Raw genomic sequence first — 26,584 nt, 5'->3', positions numbered from 1 at the left:
GTGAGGTGTTGAGATTTTAGTTGAGTCCACTCTGAAAGCTGAGTTGTGGTAAGAGGCAGCATCCGCAGCGCCCAGCTGAGCTGCCTTTGCCTCTGCCTGCACCTGCAAAGCACCAGTCAGGCATCCGAGTGAGGCCGGGGGTCTGCAGACCCACAGAGAGCCGTCGCCAGGCCAACACCCTGGGCTTTTAGGTAAACTTACTGAATTGGTGGATTTGTGAGGTTTTTGGTTTGATTTATTTTGTAAGGTGAGAGTGGGTGGAGCTGAGGTGTAGTGGAAGATTTGGTGTCTGTAAGAGAAGAACAATACACGAATGAGCTCTAGAAAGGTAATGGCTATGGGGTCCCGCAGTGACTGCCCGTGGTAGCAGTTATATGTCACGGCAACATTTTGGAGTATGCAATGTATGTCTCCACTAAAAGGGGTAACTACCTTCATTTTATCAGGTGCTTTTAGATATCCAGGACTTTAAAACTGTGATCCAACTAAACAAGTAATGTTAAGAGAGTTGCTTCATATCTGGTTGCTCAAGCCAAATTAACTGATGCCTTGACAGTTGACACAAAAATAAAACACGTTATTTCTTTTGGCTTGATGTAGACTGCTTGCATGTTTTTAGGAACATTGTGGCAAGTGTGTCTTCTCCTTTGATCTGGTAATATTTTGATTTATATGTGCATAACTTGCTAATTTAAAAGAACCTAAGACTAAAGCAAATGTAACAAATACAGGTGACAGGAGTAATTGTAATTAAAACTAGACATTTCTGTAACATTTTTTTTTTCTTCTAAAATCCCCAGTTGCCCAACCTTGTATTACATGCTGTGTGTAGATTTGCCTGCAAGACTTAAATTATTGGCTGACTCTTTCGACAGCTTTCTTAGTAAAAAAATTCATTAAGTTTGACAACATTGTAAAAAGCCTTGCCTAAGTTTTACTGCAGTTTTTAGCATTTTCTTTCTTCTACCTTTTACTTAAAATTCATTATTTCTAAAACTAACAAGCCTCCCAATAGGTTCACATTAATGAGAACATTATTTTTTCTTTGTTTTCGGTCATCAGCTGATATACTATTCTCTGCAGTTTTTTTCCATTGCTGTAAATGCTGTACTTGGGTGATCAACAGTAGCTATGCATTCTGTTAATACATAATTGAGACACTGTTCCATTTGGAATCACACTGGAGTGAAGGCATTGATAATTTCCAAGTAAACGAGTGGGTAGAAATCAGACAGCTTATTTATTTTTATGTGTTTTAACTTGCCAGCTTTTGTGAATGTTTGTGTTCTCTCACATTCTTGCTGTCTAACTTTGAATTTCCAGGGACCACGATGTGTCTAGAACCATTTAACTTTACCCATGCATATGAAATGTAACCCTGTGGTGGTTTTGATTGAATTTCAAAATACAAAATGTAGCAGTAATAGTCTTATGAATGATCTGAGATCACTTCAGGTATATGGAAGAAAGTTCAGTGCTTAGTTTTTAACTGTCAGTTACATTAACTATGCGTTTTGAAGTGCAAGAAAAACTGATAGTGTTTAGATCTATTGTTGTGTTTGTTTTTCCAGCTGTTATAAAGTTTGAAAAAAAATATTGGCAACAGTTGTTGTGATACCTTCGTATTAATAAAGCCACTATCTAGTAACAAAAACTATTTTTCTTAACTTTCCTCAAAATTTGTTCGTGTATATGGAGTATCTACATGTATATAAATGTGTATGTGTCTATAAAATCACATTCTTAGCATTTTCCTGATCCAGAGGATAAATAAAACCTAGGCTAGGTAGTGCTCTCTAGCTGACTTCATGAGTATGCCTGATTTCTTGGAGATCTGATCCATAGTAAATGTACTCTTGAAACAAAAATCCTAACACTAAAATAAACCATCTTTTCTATCTTACCTAGATAGTGATAATTTTTATACCTTTGGACACTTACCTGGTATAGAAAGCCTTCACTTTCATGTCTACCTTTTTAGCAGCTTCTTTCCGTGGGATTGTGTAGATTCTTTTCAGAGTGAAAGTTCACAGCATTTTGCTTGCAATGACAAGCATGAGCAGTGATTGAGTTATCATAGTTTTTCTAATATTTTAAGTGAAAATTTATTCACCTGGAGCAGCAATGCAATTTTAGTACTGTTTGAAAATACAAGTGTGAAAATACTCGGGAGAAATCTCTCACTGGTAATGTTCATTAAATTTTATTATTTATTACATAACTAGGTATAAGGGGTTTCTTACTGCATATGTTACTAACCTGAGAGTGGGTAAACTTAGAAGCCGAATCAACTGAATGAGAGCATGAGCATGGTTTGTGTGATACGGTTTCAGAGGTCTAGTACACCTATCTGTTCTCTAGGAGTTCTCTTATATTAGTAGAAGTCACATTTTTAGATCTGTTGCTCTCTAAACCCATTCTTCATATTTTCCATAAATAAAATTCCATTACTATCTGGAAACCTTAATTTTTTTTTTTCTTTTTTAACTCCTCTTTGCCCCTAGATATGCGTGATAAAATGAGGAAATGGAGGGAAGAAAACTACCGAAACAGTGAACAAATAGTGGATGTTGGAGAAGAGTTAATTAATGAATATGCATCTAAACTTGGAGATGATAGTAAGTAAACAGTAATTATTTTTAAAACTTCCATTGTCTGTTTTTGTTTTTTCTTTTCAACCTGTTCTATATGTCTGTGTTGCCTTCTGTATCTGCTGATGTTGATGAAATATGTATTACTTTCTTCGTGTAATAGGCTTCCAGAATTCCTAGATTAATTTCTTTCCCAAATATGGGCTGCAGTGGAAAACAGATGGAAAAATTACCTAATAGAACTGTTAGTTTGCTATATTAGTAGTTAGACCATTACGTGAAAACTCAGTGAAACTATTATCTAGCTGTCATTTGAGTGATTCTCTGTTCTTCAACATTGCAGCAAAAATCAAAAAGTATATTTTTACAACAGAGAAGGCTATTCCTTAATCGAGTCATACATACGACAGGAATTAATGTTAAGGCTGGTTTTATTATAATTTAATTTGTGATATTACAGTTGACTGTAAATCTAGGCTTCTACTATCCATTAAATTACTATTTTCAGGGGATTTTAACTACTTTACACTAATTTCTGTAGACAGAAGCTTGGATATAACTTTCTCACTAAAAAGGAATTGTTTAGAAACATGCACAGTACAGTAGAACTCTTTACTGTAAGCATTAAATAAAACAAAGTATAACAAAGTGCTATCAAGATCAGATAAGTTTGCATATTAATCTCACACAGGTTTTTTATTTTAATGCTCATTCTTCTTTCTTCTTTTTCCTTTTTTTATAATTCAGGTGATTTAGCACAGACATTCTTTAATGCATTTCTCTTGTAGTTACTCCATATTATTAACTGCTGTTATATAGTCAGAAGTGGATTTTAGCAACGACAGTAGTGCATTATATTTACAAATAAAAGTTACATTATTCCATATGATTAACTTTGTTCAACTTTAGTAAGTAAACTTTAATTTCAAATACCTAACTTCATACAGCGTTCCAGGTATTAAAATCCGTATAGTCATTTCAGAAAGACACTTTGCCTCTTTTTCTTGTCAGGTGAGGAATCTTTTGGTGCTGGGTTTGGGGTTTGGCAGGTGAGATTTGTTTTATATTGATGCTTTGCTCTGGTTCTGACTTGCACCCTCCAAGCTGTAATTCTGCTCTGGAGTTCTTTCTGTTGTAAGGAACTTGGCCACTGCAAATGTTGTACTTTTGTGGGTGTAAATACATGGATAATATACGTGAAGCACCATGTATTGAAGACACCCCTGTGCATAGCAGTAAGTCGTGAAGAGTGTTTGGAGAATCAGTGCCTGAAGAAGATACTGCACTGTGAGGGGGTCTTGCGCTGTGAAAAATAGGCTTGTTTTCAGACTGCATGGGTAGGCTTAATACACCCACCTGCAAGAGAGTTGTGGGAGCTTCCTTCTGTTGTAGTAGGACTTGGAGAATTAACCCTGATTTTACTTTCTTCTTACCATGTTACTAGTAATTTATGAGAATTGTATTTAAGTAAGAAGTTATTGACGAACTTGATAACCCTCTCAGATCTTACTGATGCTTTTCTGAAACACAGCTCTTGGTAATACAGGCTCAGACATTCCTTTCTTGTCAGTGTTGAGTTTGTCCTTCTTTTCAAGATACAGGTATTTTATTCTTTCATAAACATGACATTCAGGATTCGTTAGATAAATTAGCTGCAATGTTCCTGAGGTTCTTCGCCAATCCATAAAAGTATCTGGAATCTATTTGCATGTTTGGATTCTGTTTATTTTTTAAAAAAAAGTATCAGCATGGCAACTGTATACAATTTTTAAAAGCAAACAAACAAAAACCACCAACAAAAACCCAAACACCTGCAGTAGACCTAGAATTCTTTCTTGGGTAGCCATGGAAGGTGAATGAGTTGGATGTGAGGGATGTTAGTCTTGTTGCTTCATGTGTTTTCAATATCTGGATACTACGTTGGCTGATTTCAGAATGCATATAGAAGGGGAAATAATGAATGCAATGGGGTAGATTATCTGGGTATCTCTGTAACCTGCCTTCTCAGGCAGAAGACACCCGATGTAATTGGGGGAAAAAAATTACCATTATTAGAGTTTTTAAAAATAACTTACTGAGAATTCAGTCAAGGGGGTTAGGTTACTATTATCCACATCATAATTTTAATGAAAATTTGAGATTTTCTTATGGACAATCAGTAGTTCAAAGCTATAGAGTTGGACTTCAACGTAGAGGAGTAAGACCTTTGGGTTCTTTTGTTGGGTTTTTTAAGCATGAACAGGAAAGCCCTAATACAGATTTAAAAAACCACATCCCTCTGGACTGGTTACTTGATTCTCTTACAGATGTTCTTTTGCCTAATACCTGACACTAACCTGTGCTAGGGTTAAGAGTATCAAACTAGAGGTTTGATCGAGTGGGGAGAGCCATTTCATAAACTACAAAAGTACTTTATTATTGTGTTTAGAACTTTTTTGAAAAACATAATTTTTATCATGGCTATGTATTATCTGTATTTTGCCTGTATTTATGTATGTATTTTTACATTCGTGGAAAAATGTACACATTATATAATAAAATAGAATATATGTCTTACAGATAGTTCCAGTGCGGAAGAGGGGTTACAGGCAAGTTAATGCCTGTTTCTCTTTTGTATACTTAGAAAGAAATAGTATTTTCTTTAAAAACCAGTGGAAATTCATATTGTAGAAACTTTTTAATGGGGCCTTTGTTATTTTATTTGTTTGGGTTTATTTTATAATTTTATTTTGGAAGACATTGCTTCTGTTTCAGTTCTGTGAAATAACTGAGTTGCACCTGATTGTATTTACATTAGTTCAAAACACTTAGTACTTCTAATATTTGCGTTACATGTTCCACTTTACCATAACCTCCCTTTTGCGCAGCTTGTGTAGCTACATTGTTAAGTTCTTTATGTTCAAGAACTTGGTAGGCCTAGAACGGAAATAATGTGATCTGTCAGTATTTAGAGAAATTGTTCAACTCCAGGAAGAAGGCTACATTTGTAGGACTTTCAGCAATGCAGCAATGAAACAGTTAAGGGGAATTTGTTTTCTTTCTAGTCCAAGTGGCTGTTCCCCAGGTCTGATCAGAGAGCAAGTCCTAATGGGATCTGCTTAGAAGACTGCAGCTATTATGTTAGGAAGAGGAGAGAATTAGAGCTTTTTAGCCTTTCAAGATGTCAAAAGCTACTTTGTTACTAAAAGCAATAAAATTGCTTAAATGCATTTTTAATTAATTCCAGCAGTTTTTTAAAATGGCCCTGTTTCAGTACTGATCCACAGGAGTAGAAGGGAAAAAAATATATGGACAATTCATTAATCTTATTTACATTGTAGGTGTTTCCCATTATCTTAAAAAAAATATATCTACATTTAATGTCTCTTTTGTGTCCAGTTTGGATAATATATGAACAGGTGATGATTGCTGCCCTGGACTGCAGTCGAGATGATTTGGCATTGGTAAGTTTTCAAGCTGACTTTTCCCTTAAACCTTAAATTTTCTTCCTGGGTGTCTCTTCCAGATAGTTCTTTGGACAGTTACAGGATATTCTGAACTCCATAGCTTGGACTTGTAGAATATCTATCGAGAAATACACTGCTGGGAAGAAACTGCCTCCACCCACCTTCTCTAATGTGTAACTTTTGTTTAGACAGATCATGTCTCTTCCAATAGCCATGAAAATATTTACAGCTACTCTGGTGTGGGCTAAATGTCAAGAATAATATTAAAGTTGCCATATTTTACAGAGACTGTGTGTTTATTGAAAACCTCTCAAATTATATTGTTTTTTTGAACGTTTTGAGGTAAAATGTCCTGTCATATTATATATCATGTTGGCTATCATCAAAGAAAGTCATTGACATGTTGGAGCAAGTCTTCAAGATGAATAAGGAGCTGGACTGCATAATGTATAAGGAAAGGCTGGGAGGTGGGTCTGGGTCTGGGTTTACTAAGTCTTGAGAAAGCTAAGAAGGTTTTTTATTGCTATTTTTGTACTAATGGGAAGGTATAAAGAAGGTGAAGACAGATTTTTGTAGATGTGCAACAAAAGACATATAATGTGAGAGACCTAAGCTGCAACAAAGGAAATTCTAATTAGGTATTAGGAAAAAAAATTTAACAGTGAGGTTAGTGAACATTTGGAACAAGTGGCGCAGAGAAGCTGTGGAATCTGCTTTGGAAATGCTCAGAAATGGATTGGGACATGGCCCTGCACTGACTTGGTAGCTGGCTCTGTTTTGAGTGGGGATTTGGAGCAGGTAACCTCGAAAGGCCCCTTGCAATACAAATTATTCAGTGATTCTTGATAAAAATATTTTTAATGGATAGTTGGGTTTAGTCAATTTGTATTGTGCAAATTTATTTGAATTATACAAATAACAATTTAGATGAGTTTATTTAGAACTGTAACACCTGTTCAGTAGGTTAAAAATGAAAAAGCACCGAAACAAACAAAAAACCTAGCAAAGTTTAGCTAATCCTGTAAAGGCAGCAACTGAAGAGGCAAAAGTGTGGTTTGCAGGCTAATTTTTATAATCTTTTCATCCCTCCTTCACAAAACCCTGGAAAAAAAACATGAGCTTGTTTTATGCCCTGAAAGCCAGCAAGCTTGAGTTTATTCTGAGAAAAAAGGTATTTTCAGGAGTTCAGGTCTTTCATGGGGATTACTCTTTCAGTGCCTTGTTCTCTGTCAGATGGCAAAATACCCCATAAAGTCTTTGAGCTTCATATGATGTCATCTGGGTGAAACTTAATGGTCTGTGATATACAAGGGGTCAGACTAGAGGATGTAGTTGGGAGAAGGGCAAATTGAATGTAGGCAGAACTAGACAAGTTTATCTTGCATCCCATAAGTATATGGTAAAATGGAGTACACTGGAAAATGCAGCATAACACGCTGAACTTGTCATGAACCCACTGAACTTCCCTTTCTTTTGTTCCTCAGAAGAAAATGCTGTTGTAGTATAGCTGTCTGTTTAAACAAAACCAAATAGATTTACTGTTTGAATAAATATATTTCTGTACTCTGATTTATATCTAAAACAAGTTTTGGTCTTTATTTTCAGGGTCTTTTTAGGAAGACTTTCACAAAATCGTTGAGGGAGCCAGTGTTGAAAGATCAGTTGTGAAACACTATTTATTTTTACTAACCCTGGCAGGGATTTTAAATTTTAGTTTCTGTGCCCTCTAAGGAATATTGCTTGAGATGGAGTGCAACATTTTATAAGCGGCTCAGGAGGTTAAAAGCTTAGAGGGAAACTTAATTGTTTTTTTTTTGTTTGGTATTTTTTTGTGTTTTTTTTTTTTTCAATCTGATTGATTTATAATAAAGAAGTAGTTAGTTCAAACAACATCATGTTTTGGCTTTTTGCTACAGTTGTAGCCCCAAGGTAGACAAACAGCTTTGGAACTTCTGTTTTTAGCAGTGAGCTTTTGATAGCTGTGATGCATATTGCTTAGGGGGATAGGACTCATCTGCTCCAAATAAGGAGTCTGAGGTGGTTTTTAGAGCCATTTATCTGACTTTTGTTTTTTCTTTTTCTTTCCTCTTTCTATTACTGTTGTCCTCTCTGTCCTGCACAAAATGACTATGGGTAATGCAAGACCTTACTGCAATCAGCCAGTTCTTTCATGTGCGTGTTTTAGTGAAGTCACCTACTGTTGGCAGGCAGTTATATTAGCAGTGTTTTACATGCTGAAGTCCAGGTTTATATTTCTTTGCCTTTGTTAGACCTTTAAAATTAAAACCTGTGTGATTAAAAAGTCAGCAAGCAAATTAACTGCAAATTAAAGTTTCACATACAGATGAGATTTGCCATTGTAACTGCTGAGTTTCTGAGAGAATCTAGAAAGTAGATTATTGACATAATGCAGAACCATTCCTCAGTAGCACAAATGATTATGGGGATTACAGGTTAAATTTAAAAAGAGAACATTGAGTGCTGCTGAGTGCAGAACATTTTGAAGATTTGGCTGGTGTAGTTTATTCATGCACTTTTTTCAAAAGAGTTGCAGTGAGTTGTTCATGACTGTCTCACAACTTTTCATGTCACTTTGTTGTGTCTGATGTCTTAATCTACAGTTTATTTTACCCTTGTGAGTGCTGTATTCGGTTGAATGCTTGTGTAATCAGACCTAATGTGAACAATTCTGGTTTTGTAGTACTCCTGCACTTCAGTGTGACTTCATCAGCTTTTTTTATATTGTTCTTCTAGGTGTAGAAGTCCATCTGTAGATTGTGGAGTTTAGTATTACTGCAAATGTTACAATTTTTGCCATTTAAAAATTTTATTGGAGAAAATCAGTGTATGTTTTTATACTGAAAATCACTGACCTTTGGGATTCCCAGATCACTGAGCCACAGGTGGATTTAATGTCTGCAAAAGTTCTTTTTAAAATCTAGAAGGTTGTTTGGATTGTAAAAGCTGGAATGAAACTACTTTTCTGTCGTTTTATGTAAATTTTCCTGTCTCTTAAGAACATGTATTAGTTCAGTTATGTAACATGCTGCTAAGTACATGTAGTTTTTCATGACAGTTTGTTGTCCAGAGTAGCAGCAGTTCACCCATACATCACTCAGTGCCAGTAAACTTTCTGTACTAACCCTGAGTCTTGTTATATAAAATTGCATTGTTGAGATCTTGGTTCATTGGAAACTAACATGATAATGATGAAAATATTCTGTGCTTACTTGAGGCTCAGAATTACTTCTTTGATTACTCTTTCCTTTCTCTCTTCCTTCTCTGTTTTTTTGCATATGGAGAGATGTGAATATTTCTCTTTGCTGTGCGCTAGCAACCTGTTTACCTACAGAGAGGGAACCTAACTGATTTTCACTGATTTGTTTCCTTTGCCCAGTGGATGTGATGAGATGGAACAGATTATGTAGGTAGGCCTTTGCTAGGTATGAAGAACAAGTTTATAAACTGAGTTGTATAAAATAAATGCCTGAAAAAGGAGGATTCTGTATGAAGCTTTTAATGTGATTCAAACCACTGGTCTTTTTGAGAGCCTGGGAGCTGTCCTGCCCCGCACTGTAATGAGTCAGTTAGTTACAAATTTTGCAGTGCTATCTAGCCACATTCATGATATGGTTAGTTTGCTCTGGGGAAGTTGTGACTCAATCTCTCTACCAAACTTTTTTTTTTTGCTAATCCAGAGAAATCTGCCTGTGATGAATTTCTTTTATCCAGCCCAGGTGTCTCACTGATTTCAGAGTTAGATGCTATGCCTGTTCTGTCAGCAGGCTCAACCCAGGCCAGTGGCAAACATTTTCTTTGGATTTCAATTTTTATTTTAAAAATAAATACAGAGCATAGTATTAGCATAGTTTATTCCATTGTAAGATACCCATTTATTAAAGAACTATCACATAAGCTCTTACCATCTTTATTTTGTTTTTTTACTGTCTTGTGTTAGTATGAGGCAACTAAGTAGCCTTCAAGTTTTAATAGTATCAGAACTGTTTTAGCAGGTGAGTTTAATTTTCTGGACAAATAACTCTTTCCAAGAAGGCCTGACTATCTAATGACCTGTATGGAAAATTTTTCTTAGAATTTTTCTTCTAACAGACAAAGCTGCAGTTTCTGAGATCTCTTTATGGATACATGTTATTGGTTATTTAAAAAATTGGTATTTGCTTTTACTTAGAAGTGCCATTTCAGATCATTGAACTCATCATCATCCAAAGGCTGCTTTTTGGTTTGTTTTGTTTTCTTCCAGCTTCCATGTAGATAATTATATTCACAATAGTATTTTTTGGTTTTATTTGTATAGTTTTGTCTTCAGGAGCTAAGGCGTCAGTTTCCTGGGAGCCACAGAGTTAAAAGATTAACTGGAATGAGATTTGAAGCTATGGAAAGGTAAAACCTGAGTTTAAAAACCATGTACTTTCTGTCAGGAAAGGTGCTTGCTATTTCTTAAAAAGGAACTCAGGCACTATGAAAACACAGTGGAGCAATGCTGTGTAGTTTCTTTATAGAAAATAATTATGTGCATGATCATATTATAATGTTTAGACACTTTTATTACATTTTTGCGTGTATTACATGTGTTACATTTTTGCAGGTTCCCATCATACTTAATAGATTAAAAAGATCTCTTAACTCCACAGCATAAGTTATTATACAGTAAAACACTAGGCACTTTTTAAACAAAGTCTCAGAGGTATACGTTTCATCTCACAGAGCTAGAGTAGCATGTGAAAATCAGTGCCAGCATTTTTTTGCCTTTGTTGTTCTTCTGTGCTCCTAATTACTGCAGGATGTAGCTCTTTTCCCTTGTTTTCTGAGTGTGGATAAATTGAGTAGAGCTTTAGAAGGATTAAATCTTTAGAGTTAGCTATAGAAACAACTCAAAAATGCATGTGGACTAGAATGGCAAAACCTGTTAAAATGAACTACGGAAGTGTTATAACAAACTAAATTTAACAGGAATTATTAAAATAATGAACCGCTTAAAACCTCACAGTTTTTCATGAGGAAATGACCTCAGGGCTTGAGGTTGATATTTATTGCCTCCCTTTCTCCTTTGGATACATCTTTGATAACAACATTCTGTTCTAATGCACTTGTCTTGAGTGTTGAGAAGTACTCCCAGCTTCCAGTGCCTTTGAATGGTAGCAAATCTATTCCATGCCACATTTTGCATACAGATTTGGTGAGATTTGGAACTTCTGGGTCATCTTTATATGAAGGAATTGGAACTTAGAAGTAAACCCCTAAATACCTTTTTAAAAAATGTATTTATTAAGCAGATGTTGTTCATGCATTGCATCCTTGCAAAATTATCTTTCAAAATGTTACTCAGTATGAGCCACCAATGAATGCTCGTTGCTTGGACTAAAAAGTGAATAACTAGATTCCACAACCACAGGAGCACTCTCAGGCCAACTAGATGTTCCATGTTTCACACTCACTTTATATCAAATACACATTTATGAACAGTTTCCATTAAACTTAGCTCTCTTTCTGTCTTCATTTGATGTAGCATAGGAAGACAGTGAGAGAATGTCAGCAGATATCTCCCCTTCCCAAAACCTATTCAGAAGTGTAAAAGATCATAATTCTGTTCAGGCTAATGTGATTGCATCAAAGATGTTATTGCATGGGAACAGATCTTTGCGGGATGTGACTGGAACACAAAAGTTATATGTTGTTTCAGCAGTGAAGTGAGATTGAGCCCCAGTTTTCCAAAACTGCTCATAAAAATTCTTGACAAACTGTCAAGTTAGATCATTGAGATTGGAATATCAGGGGAACAAAAGCTGAGGTTTTGTCTTCATAGATTTTCTCCAGAAGTCAGAGGAGAAAGAGGCTTCAGCTCTGGGTTGTCTTGAACAGGAACCCATCTGCTGGTGCTCTGAGCTGTGCCCTGGAGAAGTCTGTCTCTCTCCACTGACGATAAATGAAGCCTAGGGAGACTTAGGCTGGAGTGATCACATTTTCAACTGAAGAAATAAGCTTCTTGTTAAATTCTGAGTGACTTCTGGGTGTTGATAAGATCCTTCCTTCCCCATCAGGAAGAGGAAACAGTGAAGAACATTCCTGTAGATCTTTGCTAATGAAAAGAACAATACTCTGGAACTTCACCCTCTAAAATGGGGTTATGGCCATCATGTCCAGTCTTACAAAACACATTGGATAAAGTACCAACTAACAGGGAACATGAATACAGCATTTTACATCATGTCTGTTCAAGCCTGTAGCTGTCACCTTCTACTTGTTTCTGCTTTTCTACTTCATTTCATGTTTGTTATCATACCTTATGGTAACTGGACTGGATAGCTGAGCTATGTTAATGTCAGCAGTGCTTAGGGAACATTGAGAGTATGTAAATGGGTGTCCAAGATGAGAAGGGGATGTGTAGCATCAAAATCAGTCAGCAATACCTCTGAAAAACTATGTGTCAAACTATACATGAAGACACAAAGTATGCTCTAGTTATGTGGTGATAGCATAACAGCTGTGTAGTCAAATGTGTTTTGAATTGAATTATTTCATTTGTCCAGTTTGGGTCATGTACACAGCTGGCTGAACACACAGATCTGTTTCCCAGAAGGTTTAAAGCATTTATAGCAGCTGGAATAACCTTTTTTGAGCATACTTCAAATAGCAGAATTAATTAATAAAACCTATGTTGTGATGGTGGAAAACATCTTCTTTCATTTATGGTATAGTCTAGGGGTGGGCTCTTGTGTGAATCCCCCCAGTTTACACTATGCAGCTGCTTATACTTTTATAAAAACAGAAGAAACTTACATGAAGTTTTAAATTACAACAGTGAAGTGAAAAATCATTATTTTAAACGGTCTTTCAAATTTTGGGGTTTCTGTTTCTTGGGAGAGGTGGAAAGGAGATTTGGGATATGATGATTGGAACTATTGGGTATAGAAAAAGAGAGAACAGATACAAGAATAAAAAATTCAGTGTGAAATATGTAAGTTGCTGCTGAAACAGTATTCCATGAAGCAATTACTGTGTAATTTTTTCACTTGGTGACATAAAATACTGCTATTCATATTTAGCACTCGAGAATTTTGTATGAATATAGTTTGCTTAAATATATTTGGTATAAAAAGTGCAGGAAGGTTATTAACTGTTGCAAGGTCAGTCAGAAAGTCAGGAGTTTCTGTTTTAGCAAAATTAATGCAAATTATTTCTTTGAACAGGTATGATGATGCTATCCAGTTATACGATAGAATTTTACAAGAAGATTCAACTAACACAGTAAGTTTAAAAGATTTTTCTGAACTGCAGTGGTTTGTTGTTTGAAATTGTGATAACATTTTGTGGGTTTCACTGTGGAAAAATGTGTATCTGTATTACTGTAATTGTTTCCTTTAGTTACCAAGTATAATAACCTATGTTGCCTTCATTAGAACAAATGAGATTCATTTCATGATAAGGTGTGATGTAATACTTGCTTAAACCTTGTATGTAGAAGAGGGCAGTCTTAGTAGGGTTTAGATTGGGCCTTTCTTACATTTCTTACATTTGCCATGAATGTTCAGTATTTAAAGGACCAATATAGTCTGCTATGTGTCTTCTGTCTTCCTAATGCTTAATCTTACTTAAAGATTAAGTATGAATACACTCAGTTAATGCTTGAATAGCAGTTATTTCGTTTTATTGTCTGAAATATTTTACTAGCTTTTGAATCAAAATACTATAAAGCTTGCCAATCATAAAAACTAAAATCTGAGACACTGTACTTTCAAGCATTTTTTTTGAATACTTGTGTAAACCACCTTGAGCTATTAGGTGCCAAAATGAAAGTCTAGGGAAACTTGTAGCAATACATTTTCAAGCATTTTTTTCCACAAGGATAAAACTAGAAACATGAAACTATGGAGTTCAAAATTTTTACATCATGTTACAAAGTCAGTTAATTATTAATCATTGTTTGAGGGTATCTATTTGTCTGTGTTACTTGGTTTCAAGGAACTGGTTCTCTTTATTGGGTAAACTTCTATGTAAATGTAATACTTGGGCTATTGCAGATGTTTTGGCAGTTTTGTATAAACATTCTTTGGTGCGTTTTGAACCTCTGCCTTTCTCCAGTCAGCTTATTTGATGTGGTCTGCCATTCAGGAGGGGAAGACCCACAGAAACACAGATAACTGGGGGGTATCTAGGATCTACCAGAGCTCGATATAGATAAAGCGCCATAATTTCAACCAAGCAAACCATTAAAAAAACCCCCACAAAACAAATTTAAAATAAATCCATCAACTCAACAACCAAAAAACCACCTAAAACCACCGAACCAGAAAGTTACTTTCAAGGCAGCACATCTTCAAACATTAATAGCAAGTCAAACATTTGGATGACAGTGGTAGGTTAAAGTCTGTGTCTTTCAGCAGTGATAGAACTTATATTTTGTGTGCAACAGTTGAAAGAACTGTTTCAGTTGATCACTCCTATTTTTTGCTCTCCCTAGAGCAGTACTACTTGAACTATGTTCTACAAGACAGATGTAGCTCATCTGCAGTTGTCCTTTGAAAGTCTATACTGCTTTCTGAGTAGAAGTAAAGAGCACAAGGTGCATAGCTGTCTGCAGTAAATGTTGATGGATTTTATCAGTATATGGCCTAAAGTGTTTCGGAGGCAGTAAGTGTTCAAAGTGATGTTAAAACAAGATGGAACCTATCTACAGTGAAACCACAAGAATACGTCACCTCAGTGCACATTTTATGACCTTTTGCTGAAGCCAGTGGAAAAGGGAGCACCATATTACAATGATTTCTGTTGACCACAGATCTTTGAAGTGTGCATTTTTGTCAGTTTTACTCTTCAGCTGACTCAACATGGCTAACGTCATCTGAGTGGTTTTGCTGGATAGTTTTATAGAACAAAATGATATATTGAAATAAGTAATATGCATAACTGTTACCTAATTTGGATTCTAAATCATAACAAAATCATAAAGATCCATAAAATGGTAATATTTAGGAGCATAAGATGTAAATATTAGAACAGCTGCATGATCTATTGGATTTCTTAAAATCTGAGAACAGAAGTGAAGTGTTAAATGCAAAGCAAAGGTTCCTTGCTATATAACTATAGAATAGGTTGGCTAAGCCTTGCATGTGAAGAGTGAAAGTAAAATAGATAGTTTTCATAACTTGTCATGTGCAGATTTCTTTGTGTCTTTTACCTGTTAATTATTTTCATGCACACATGTGGGTGCTGTAGTAAAATAAATATTTCAAGATTTTAGAAAAGAAACTGTTGCTGAGTTTGTCTTGGCACCTTACCTTATAGCAATTTCTTCTGGTTTGCTGACACATGGAGTTGCTTATATACATTAAACGTTTTGGCAAGTGCTGTAAGTAAAACATAGACATTTGTTCACACGAATCATATAAAAATCATACCTTGCATCGACTGACAGTTTCAAATAGAAATATGGAAAAATCTTTTCCAAATATTTACTTATTTTAGACACCTAGCAGACTTTCTCATTTTGAAAAGTGAACTTGGAACTCAAATTATGTAATGGACATTTACAATTTGAGATGAGGTCTTGTTACACACAAACCTCAGAAATCCAGATAACACTAATTATTTTATTTAATTTCTTAGGATCGAATTTAAAGTACTCTGTTTTTAAAAGATGATCATCTCTCAATGTTTAATCTCACTATGAACTTACTTGCTGAAAAAGATGACTCATTTGACAGTGGAGCAATGTTAATGTCACTTTGGAGGTTGTGTTTCATTCTTTCAAAGTGTGTAGGCATGGAGTAGTAGTGTCCCTTCTGTACAGACTTTAATGAAGGAAATGTAAATCCTGTGAAAAGCACAACTTGTGTGCATTGTAATAGCATAAGAATGGGAACCTTTTCCATTCTTCTCCATTTTGGTTGAAATGAAGGCTTATTAAAGTTGTAGCTGACAGATTACTCTGTTATTAAGGCTGCATAACATTTTCCATTGTAGGGACTTTCTTATTCATTTAAATTTAACGTAGTATCTAATTGAAGATCTTTATACTGGTGCCAATCAGTAGCTGAGTTGTTTGTAGATCTTCAGATAAAATCTTCAGTCTGTTTCTTAGAACAAAATAAGGAGACATTGTTTTTTTAGCAGAATTGGTAGAAAGGATTTTGTGTTGTTTTTGCTGTTAATGTATTTCATTGAGAAATCCTCATCCTGCTCTGTTTTGGAGGGAAGCCTTGGATACTAACAGGAAAAGAGCTCTTGGTAGAATGCAGCTTTTATTATACTATGAGAAAAACAACCAAACTGTCTAAGTTACAGATATTTGAAAATCTTTGCTTCATGTTCTCAGTAGAGACTGCTGGAATTTTTATTAAATACGTCTTCTTAAAATCCCATTTGTATTGAGTGTGATCAGGATACAGAGACTAAACTAAGCATGACTTTCTTGCAGTTGCTCCTCATGGCTGTAGGGATGTGGGAAAGGGGCAGAAAGTAGGGAGACTCAATTCTTTTCTGAGTTGCACCCAAGTGATAAGCAGGAGAAGGGAAAATACATCCAGAAGGAACTGAGTCAAAAGAGAAGCAAGCAGAACTGTGAGGATCAAAAGAGAGAGGGACACGTAATGAGAGATTAGGTGGTTAGTTAACAGGAGAGGTCGGGTCAGATGTAGTGGAACAGATGACTTGAAGGCTGGGTAGGAGATCAGAAGAGAGGGATTTGTATTAACATTTAAGTCTTGGGTGCTGCTTTTTTTTCTCTTTCCCTCTGCTCCCCCCCCCCCCCCCCCCCAAAAAAAAAAAAAAAAAAAAAAATCACATTTTGTCTTGCGCTGCTGTATTTTCTGCTGCTTTGAGACCTCCTGGTAAAATGTCTCTTGCTCTCTGTAGTACCTGGTGTATATTAGTTCTGTCAATTTTTGCTTTTAATAGTGAAGTCATATACCACTTGAATGCTGCAAGTAGCCGAACCTGTGGTTCTGCAAGGTAGAATATCTGCTCTTTCACTAAAGAAAACTCAGGTACACTTCATACCTTCTGGAGATAAGGCTAAATGCTCAAGCATGCTACTTTAAAAATGCCAGAATCTGCCTGCCCTTATGTTTAGCTGTATCTTTGTAATTTCAGATAGCTCAATGGCTAAACTTTGATATAATGCAATATGAAGTGTAATCTGGAGAGCACCAGTCAGAGAGAGACCTGGGGGTGTTGATTGACAGCCGGCTGAACAGGAGCCAGCAGTGTGCCCAGGTGGCCAAGAAGGCCAATGGCATCCTGGCTTGTGTCAGCAATAGCGTGGCCAGCAGGGACAGGGAAGGGATCTGACCCCTGGACTCGGCACTGGTGAGGCCTCCCCTCGATTCCTGTGTTCAGTTTTGGGCCCCTCACTACAAAAAGGACATTGAATGACTCGAGCGTGTCCAGAGAAGGGCAACGGAGCTGGTGCAGGCTCTGGAGCACAGGTCGTACGGGGAGCGGCTGAGGGAACTGGGGGTGTTTAGTCTGGAGAAGAGGAGGCTGAGGGGAGACCTCATCGCCCTCTACAGCTGCCTGAAAGGAGGTTGCAGAGAGCTGGGGATGAGTCTCTTTAACCAAGTAACAAGTGATAGGACAAGAGGGAATGGCCTCAAGTTGCACCAGGGAAGGTTTAGACTGGATATTAGGAAGCATTTCTTTCCAGAAGGGGTTGTTAGGCGTTGGAATGGGCTGCTCAGGGCAGTGGTGGGGTCCCCATCCCTGGAGGTGTTTAAGAGTCGGGCTGACATAGCGCTGAGGGATCTGGTGTAGTTGGGAACTGTCAGTGTGAGGTCAATGGTTGGACTGGATGATCTTCAAGGTCTTTTCCAACCTAGAGGATTCTGTGATTCTGTAATTCCATATTCAAACTCTAGTCTTTTTTAAATCACAAGTTGATATTCACAGTATTCTCAGTATTTTTATTAGTGGTCTGGATACTATGTTAAACTTGAGGTTTTGGATGGATTGCCTGTGTAAAATTCAGTAGGAAATTTGCATGGAATTGATACGTCTTTATTTTCTATTTGATACGTAAATCCTAACTTTTGGAAAGGGGACTTGTACATAATAGCTGCTCAAGTGGAAGTAGTATCTTGAATGTTTTTTTCTCTCATTTGTCCCATAGCAACTATGTGAGATGAAATAGTACTGACATTTAAATATGGAGAGCAGATGAAAGCCCAGGTCTGCAGAATTATCTAGGAGTGGGTTCCTAAGCAGACAGTTCTCTGATTTTGCTATTGATTTCAATTCTGTAATGAATATTAAATGATACATTTTAAAATTATGTGTATGTGTCTGTATCACATAAATTTTAAATTTTAAATCAAATAAATTTTAAAATTATGTGTATGTAGATTAAATTGAATGCCTCGTTGCGTTATTTTACCCTGGCAAAGATTCAGCTTTTGGGGAGCAATTGGAATGGAGGCCCATCTATTTTAATTATATAGGTAAAGATTTTTGTCACTTGGGCCCTTCTCAAGGTGGCCTGTCCAGGAGTGCAAGAAGATTGATGATGAGAAAAGAAAATTTATTCATGTGTTCAACACTTAGGTTGCTGTCTAATTCCACTGTCGTTGTAGTGCATCTGCAGTTTCTCCTGATTCTTCTACTCAACCATCAAGAAGATTGAAGAGCACTTGGTCAACACTAGGGGAAAGTGAGATAAGGCACAAAGTTCTGCCTTAATTCTAATCCACAGAAAATCTGAGGTCTTTATTGGGATAATTCTTCTGCTGTTTTTCTTGCTACTTTTTCAACTAAGCTTTTAATCAAGCAAGACACTGTTCCTGCTTAGTTTAGGGCATGTGGATAATCTCATTAACTACATGAGTCTAGTAATATAATTGTGTGAATGAAGAATTGAAAATTAGAATTTTCAAAACAAGATAGTGTTCTGGGTGAAGCTGTTCGTTTTTAGGGTTCGTAAAATACTTCACTAACAGCTCTGTTGTCCACAGGAGTGGACAGGAAGAAGTGTGTGCATATGGTTACATGATACACTTTCCCATACTATTTCGAGATTCTTTTTCTAGCCAAGCTGGACATGTTTCAGAAGCAGCACAGGAGGTGGTTGAAGACATGTGGGAATCCAGATACTAGAAAGATTCAGACCAAAATCTTAGTACTTGGTATCATATGAATTGGCAGCAATTATCTAGCATGAATATCTGAGTGCATTCTTCCTAAGCATCTCTTTCTATAATGGTTCATTGCTGCTGTCTTGACTGTATAGGTAACTTTTTTTAACCCAGTTCCTTGTCTCTGCTAAATAAGATGAGAATAAAGAACACTGAATTTGAGCATTGGATATCTATTTATCATCCGAACAGTAATAATTCTTTAAAACTCCTGCAGTAATTGTTCATTCATTTTGAACAGAGACCTCCTGTGAAGTTCTTACAGCTTTGTACATTTATCTACAGGATGCTTTAAGTTGCAAAAAAGAAAATTGTTCACCAAATTAAGTATCTACTAATAGGGGGAATTTTCTGAGGTGATGTGTTTGTATGTTTCATTAAATATATTTCTAGCACAACTACTCCCAAATTTAAATATGTGTAGTGGTAGCTTTGAAGGGAATTGAAAAAGTTAGTTTGGCATTGTGTCTGATGCAGGGTGGAGTTGGTGAGAGGTGAAGAGCTACAGCTGCTGCTTCGGATAGTCCCCAAAGAGGAGTGATGGTTAAGCTGGGTATGCATTACATGGATCCTAAAGAAATGTTTTCTTCTTTTGACAGAGCATCATTTACCTTTGCGAGGCTTTTTTTGCTTCTTGTTCAGTCATGAGCAGTGAAGTGAGAGAGCAGAGTGCATTCCACCATTTTCCCCATGGTTTTACTTCTGTGGGCATAGCACTTTTAAATATTGGTGGAAATTTTGTCCCTTGAAATTAAGTATTTGAGAACATAAGAACAGCTATACTGGAGTCCTGCCAAAAGTCCATTTTACTTGTCCTTTTTCTGACAGTGACCAATAGCAGATATGGAGTGAAGTGTATAAGAACGGGGCAATCACAGTATGCTCTGATCTGTTCTGCCAATTTCTATTCATCTTCATGTTATGGTTTTCCTGTGCCAGAAGTGGTAACTCTGTTTTTAATAGCTCTTCATGAAATTTCTGCATTGATTTTTTTTTTTTTAACTGCTTTTTGAACTTGTTTAAGTTTGGTCTGCATGTGTCATTCTGATCATCATTCAGAAATGAAATTTCGTAATTTACTCACGGAACGGGCAAATCTCCCATCCTTTTTTTTTTCCCTAATCCTTTACTCTTAACAGTTTTATTTGATACCCCTAATTTGTCTGTTACAGTCAACAGTTGTTCTCTGTTCACTTTATTCATGCTCATGATTTTAGGGATCTTTTGAAATTTTCTTCCCTCTGAACTGAGAAGTCCTAATCTGTCCAGCAGTTCTTGTTGCCATTCTGTGCCATGCTGCTGTTCTGAGTGTCCTTTTTGGTTTGTTTTTTTTCTATATTTAGATGAGGAAAGAGAGGACAGAACTGCAGTCAGTATTAAAAATGCAAGAGCATTTTGGAATTACACAATGGTAAAACGATGCCACTGATGTGTTCTCTTCTGTATTCTTTTCTGATGATTCCAGTATCACAGTATTGGAGGTTTTGGTTTTCGAGGTGTTTTTTTTTGTTTGATTTTTAAGACCTCTTCTGAATATTGAACTGATATTTTCTAGAACTGTTTATTGCAACTCCAGCATCTCCTTCCTAACTGGGCAAATTCAGAGAGCTTTTCTGTGTATGTTATAAATTAGCATTGTTTTACCCTATATGCAGCCCTTAATCTAGATTAAATTTCAGGGGCTGTTTTATCATGCTGACATTCACTGTTGTGAATGCTATTCTTTGCAGTTGATTTTCATTCTTTATACTAACATAACGCATGATCATCAGTTAACTTCAGGACGTCACTGTTAATTTCCTTGTTAGATCACTTACAAAGATGCTGAGCAGTAGTTTTTAGTACAGGCAACTCTGGGATTCTCAGTGCCAGAAATTCATTGGTAGACAAGACCTCTTCTGTATTTTATATCTTTTGACTAATTTATTTATCCATGTGAAGACCTTCCACTGTGACAGTTTAGGTTCTTTCAGAGCTTTCAGCTTCAGAGTGAGAGGTCTTGTTGAATTTATTTTTGAAGTTGAAGTTAACTTTTAAATGGATCTTTATTCATCCACACTCTTAGTGACTCCTTTGAAGAACTCCATTTTTTCACACACATTCCTCTGTGTAAACTATTTTTACTCTTCTTTGTATTATAACATTTTTCATGTTTTTCAATTCCAGGCTTTAGCTTTTTAGCCTTTGTAACTTATACTAATTTGCTGTGTGCTGGTGTTAGACTTTATGGGCTATTGTTTATTGGATTCCCCCTAGAATCCTGTAAAAAGTTATGTTCACCATTGCTACTTATGCTTTGACATTCTCCCTAAAGGAGCAGCTTCAACTCGGCAGCTCTGTGCCTGCAGAGATTCATTTGGAAGATTTGGCCTGTTTTAACTTGGTTAACTTTGAAAAATCTCTCAGTCTGGTAAAAGTACATTTGTTATTGTGTTTGTATGTGGTTATATTCAGATTATATGGTATTTTTTGATGTCTGTGTAATTCCTTCCCTTTATCTTTGCTGTAGTTGTTTATACTTCTGCTTTGATTTGCATATTGCAGTTTGAAGGAAATAATTTGAATGTATCAAACTCTTAGACCAAATGCACATTTTCTAACATGTTAAGACCTTGCTAAAGACAAATTTTTAAAATGTAAGAATTTCTTTTTAAGATGCAAAATATAATTTTATATATTAAGATGCAAAATATAATTTAACGCTGCAGCAGTTTTACAGGTATGAAATTGTTCCTTTCTTGGAGGTGTCAGTCCCAGACAATTCTCCTGCTAATACTTTCTCTGCAACCATGAAATTTATAGCAATCTTAGACTCTCTCTTGGTACGTTTTACTAATCAAATGCAGAAGCTGATAAAGGTTTAACTCCTCACTTCACTTTGAGTCTACTTAATGCTAATTAAAAAGAATCATGGCAAATGGAGGATTAATTCTTATGACAGATTGGGGATTATTAGTTTAGTCTTTTAAAGAAATAGCTTAGAAAGGTTCACTATTTAATAAATACATGACATACTGAAGTACCTTAGTCCATATGATACTGATTACAGTATAAATGTTTCTTTAAGATGGCATCTATCTTTTGATTAAGAATCCTGGATTTACAGAATCAGTCAATAACCATTCTAGTGTTTTGTCTTAAAGTCTGGAAAATTGATAGGGGGAATTCTGTGTCATAGGTTCTGCATGGTCAAACACTGCAGATCTTGTTGCAGCACTGAAAGTTTTATCTGTTCCTTTTGATTTAAGGTGAAAGGAGAAAGGAGATTGAGTTCATTTTCGTATCAGGCTTATTTTTAAAAATCTTACTGTTGTGATGTGAAGAACTGAAATGTACCTCTTGAATGTTATTTTTTATCTTTAAAATATTTGTATGTTTCATAGATTTCAAAATAATCTCAAATCTTGTAGGTTTCTCTTGAATATTCTTAGTGGACTTGAAATTAACGATTGAACATATTTGTACTTTGCATTTTGCAGGTTTTTTGGTACCTTGCAAAAGGTCTCCTAAAAATGAGTTTATATTTTGAAATGTGAGATTTTTACTTAAAATTGAAACATAATAAAACATATGAAATTTCATGATTTTTCTAATATCAGCTGATACAAAGGCAGGTAGTAAATTGAATATATGAAATAACTGCTAGCTAAAGCTTCTGTAGAATTGGTGGGAGTCTGGCTTTCCTTATCAAATAACTATTTTTTTTGTCTGGTAAAGTAGTTATTAGTGTTGGCAGTGGTTCCGCGCAGTGAAATATTTTGTTTAATTTGATGAAAATAAAAATTGATGCTATGTGTGTAAATTGTTGTTAGTTATGCCACTTTTCTCGAGATGCTAAGTAAGCATACTGAGTGCAAGTCCCAGCTTACTGAGGAGGAAGCTGATACAGGGGAGCTAGGTAGAGGCTCATGGGCAGTACAAATCAGAATAAGAATTAGAAGTTTACAGCACACAAAATGGCCCATGTCTTGGTTTTAGTGCAGGCCTTTTCATACATGTTTTTCTTAAAGCATTGACTACTGGAGACATTGAATTTCAGTTTTTATTAAAAAAAAACAACTTATAGACTATGATTCACAGAACTAGAAAGTCTGATGGGAGAGTAGTCTGTAAATACAGATAAAAGCAATAGTAGTTCATTTACATGTCTTTATGTTTTAGCCAGTCTTACCACTCCTAGGAATCGCAGATCTGTATATTTCAGATCTACCAAACACCTACATGTATGTCTCTTGGCAGTGTATTCAGAATATTTGTGTTATTTTATTTATGTGATCGAAAAATGCTAGTAATTGCTTTAAAAACCTACTACATCCTCACTGACTTCTTCCCAGTGGTTTTAAAGAGACTTTCAAAAATTCTCTGCTACTGTAAAAAATTTTGTTCATTCTCTGAATGTCAGTATTGTTTTGAGTGGCTAAGCCTCTGTTTTGTAAACTAAGAGTTCTCTTTAAATAAACTTATCCCAGCTTTTTTGAAAACTTATTTGAGGGTGAAGAGAGTGCAGATTTCACGCCCAGATGCTGCTTTATTTTTTGTGATACGGAAGGTGGATAAAAAAGGAAGTTTTAAATACTTTTTTCCCTCAAATAAGAAACAGCGTAATTTAGGAGAAATGTGAGATTTGGTGCAATTTAGAAACAGATAAATTCTATAAAATGTATATGTAATTCATTTAACTCCAGTAGTTCACATTACTTGGGAGTGTTGTGGTTGAGAAATAAAGCAGCCGTGGTGAAAATCTGTTTCCAGACTTTTGGAGGACTGACTTGCATGTGATTGAGGGAGTTGCTTTAGATATAAAAAAGGAGGGTGGCTTATGTACATTGTTCCTGTTTGCCCTTGCAAATTAAATTGTCAGATACATTGACTGATTTTATACATTAAACAGCTTATTTCAGTTTTCATTGGTCTCTTAATTGTTTTTCTTTAGATTTTGAAAATAACAACTGAGTTCTTAATCCAGAGTTACATTTTAAAGTAGATAGTCTGTTACTTGCAAAAATCTTCTGTTTTCGTAAGCTGTAATTCCATGACACGCTCCTTTGGCTATGCACACTGTTATCCCCACTCCCCTTTCTTTCATGTTTCGTGCTCAGTGGGTAGATCACTGAGCTGTGTATAATATCAGCCTTGGGTAGTGTGTTTAACACTGCCCTGGTGTTCCCACCATAGCAAGGGTGTTGACCTGCTTTAAATGCTTTGAGACCACTTCATAAAATATGATAGAGAACAATGGTTTTGTTCTTGGGTGGTTTTGCTTGTTTTTTTGTTTAGTGATAGTACCAATATGATAAACATGTGGGATTATTTTTTTATATATCAAAATAAGTTTAATTACACTGTTATCTTTAATTTTAAAACTCTATTAAAAAATTTATTTTAAAAAGTAAAATAAGCATTGTGTTGACGTTGTAAATGTGGTCATCAGTTAAAATTTTCAGAGTCAGTTATGGCTTTTAGCCAAATGTCTCCCCGCGAAAGTAGGATGATGAATGTAATTTCACAGGTTGCAGTTTGAGAAAGAAGCAGTGATAAACAAAATGACTGTGGGTAAGCCCACCATGCTGCCTCTGTGTAAACCCACCATGCAACCTGCGTCCTGCTTTGTCTCCTGATTAGTCTGATGAATTTTCTTGCTGCCTGTGCCTTGCGTTTAAGCAGAAGAGTGAAATGGGTTTTGTTCACTGCAATAATTTTCACTGAATTTTCATCAAATATATGTTTGTAGGGGAGGTGAAGGAGATAAACTCAAACAATAAACCTATAGTTATGTTAAAATAATTTCTGGCTGTGCTGTTTTGGTAACTTGAACTAATTTACTAAAATGCTATACTCGCCTCTTCTTCTGGAAGCAATTTATGCAAATGATGATCAAAGGATAAGAAATAAAGAGAATAGTGATCTTCAGAATAGTGTAAAAATACAAGAACTCTTTCAGGTATATGTGACTGATCTTAGGAAGATACATCATGAAGAAACTAATTTCAGAGCTATCTTAAAGATTAAAATGGTTTAAAGTTTTGTTAAAGAATTGTCCTTTCCCGTGTTGTCAAGGCTTCCATAAGTTGATACCCAACTGTATAACCTCTTTATAAGATATAAAATAGGATGAGAGCTATGAAGGCAGGTAGTGTTACCGGAAAAGTGTGTTGTGTTGGGGTTTTTTTCATCAATATTATTTCATGGAGAAATGGCTTATAATTGTGTGTGCACATGCAGACACATCACGCACCCCACACCATCTGTCTTCTTCTGTCTGACTACAGCATTTGTGATCACCCAGGAGAACAGGGGTTACAGGAAAGGCAGGAGGCTGGTGGCGTTTGTTCTTTGAGGCATGTTATGCTGGAATTTGGTTTTACTTTCATTCTGTCAGATTCCCAATCTGATGACTTTCAGGCTGGCTGAGGTGTAGTGAGTGCTGTTTTCTTCAAACTGTCAGACTGCTGTCCATTGTTTTGAATTACATCTCAAGTGCATCTTGATTCACAGCTCCTAAAGGTCTGAGAACTGGTTTTAGAGAACTATAACCAACATACTTCAGAAACTGGAATATTGGATTGAAGTACGGAATAATCAACTACTAAAATTATGTCTATCTTTTCCTCCTGGTGGTCTGTAACAACTTCTGTGGAGTTCAAAATTTTAATACAGTGTAATTTTTCTAACTTGTTTTTATATTGTTTATGTTGAAGTACATTTTCCACCCACATATTGAAGTACTGCTTAGTTTTGCCTTTGAAATGGCTATTTTGTATTCCCTTTACATTGAAGAGCCTAATTTGTGCTCCAAGAATGATGAGAGACTTGTTTATGAAATTGGTGTGTATTCAACATGAATTAAAAATGGTGGTCAGCACTCCAACAAGAATCTTTAAAAATGGCTGAAAGACATATTTATACAGTGGCAACCCAGATACATCTGTGGGATTCTCTAAGACTCAGTCACTGCTTCTCCTCTATAGTCGTGGATCTTGTGAATGACAAGGTGGGGGTCTTTGGAATGGCTGAAGATTAGCATCCCCTGCTGTTTTGTAATTATCAGAATCTGGACAGTCATTTATTTGAATGAAATAATGCATACAGTTTGTGCCTCCAAAGAAAAGCATACATAATGTGATTGTAAGAAGAGGTTTTCAGTCTCTCAGTGGGATGTCATAGGGTATGTTTATAAACTTCAACCTAGCAGTTGCTCTGCAGTGGAATTCCACTGGTATTGAGACAATAATTTGCACAGTCAAATTGCTTTCTTTACAAAAACCCAGGGAATTATGAGACCCTAATCCTTTATTAATGTCAAACCATAGGCAGCAAGAAAGCGTAAGATTGCCATTCGAAAAGCCCAGGGGAAAAATCTTGAGGCCATCCGAGAGCTGAATGAATATCTGGAACAGTGAGTGTC

General features: G+C 35.9%; 1 protein-coding gene across 2 annotated transcripts in view; it reads left to right on the top strand.

The window, feature by feature from the left end:
- EMC2 (ER membrane protein complex subunit 2) overlaps positions 1 to 26,584 on the top strand; it is a 43,608-nt gene that overhangs the window by 4,199 nt on the left and 12,825 nt on the right. For both annotated transcript variants that reach the window (XM_074898531.1, XM_074898533.1), the window contains exons 2-6: positions 2,505 to 2,618; positions 5,970 to 6,034; positions 10,353 to 10,438; positions 13,246 to 13,303; positions 26,490 to 26,575. In XM_074898531.1, coding sequence (XP_074754632.1) covers positions 2,505 to 2,618; positions 5,970 to 6,034; positions 10,353 to 10,438; positions 13,246 to 13,303; positions 26,490 to 26,575 — 409 coding nt within the window. The remainder of the gene's footprint in view (positions 1 to 2,504; positions 2,619 to 5,969; positions 6,035 to 10,352; positions 10,439 to 13,245; positions 13,304 to 26,489; positions 26,576 to 26,584) is intronic.

This window comes from Athene noctua, chromosome 2 (assembly GCF_965140245.1).
Source record: "Athene noctua chromosome 2, bAthNoc1.hap1.1, whole genome shotgun sequence".
Taxonomy (NCBI): Eukaryota; Metazoa; Chordata; class Aves; order Strigiformes; family Strigidae; genus Athene; species Athene noctua.
The sequence above is the reverse complement of the archived record's forward strand: the minus strand, read 5'-3'. Positions and strand labels throughout refer to the sequence as shown.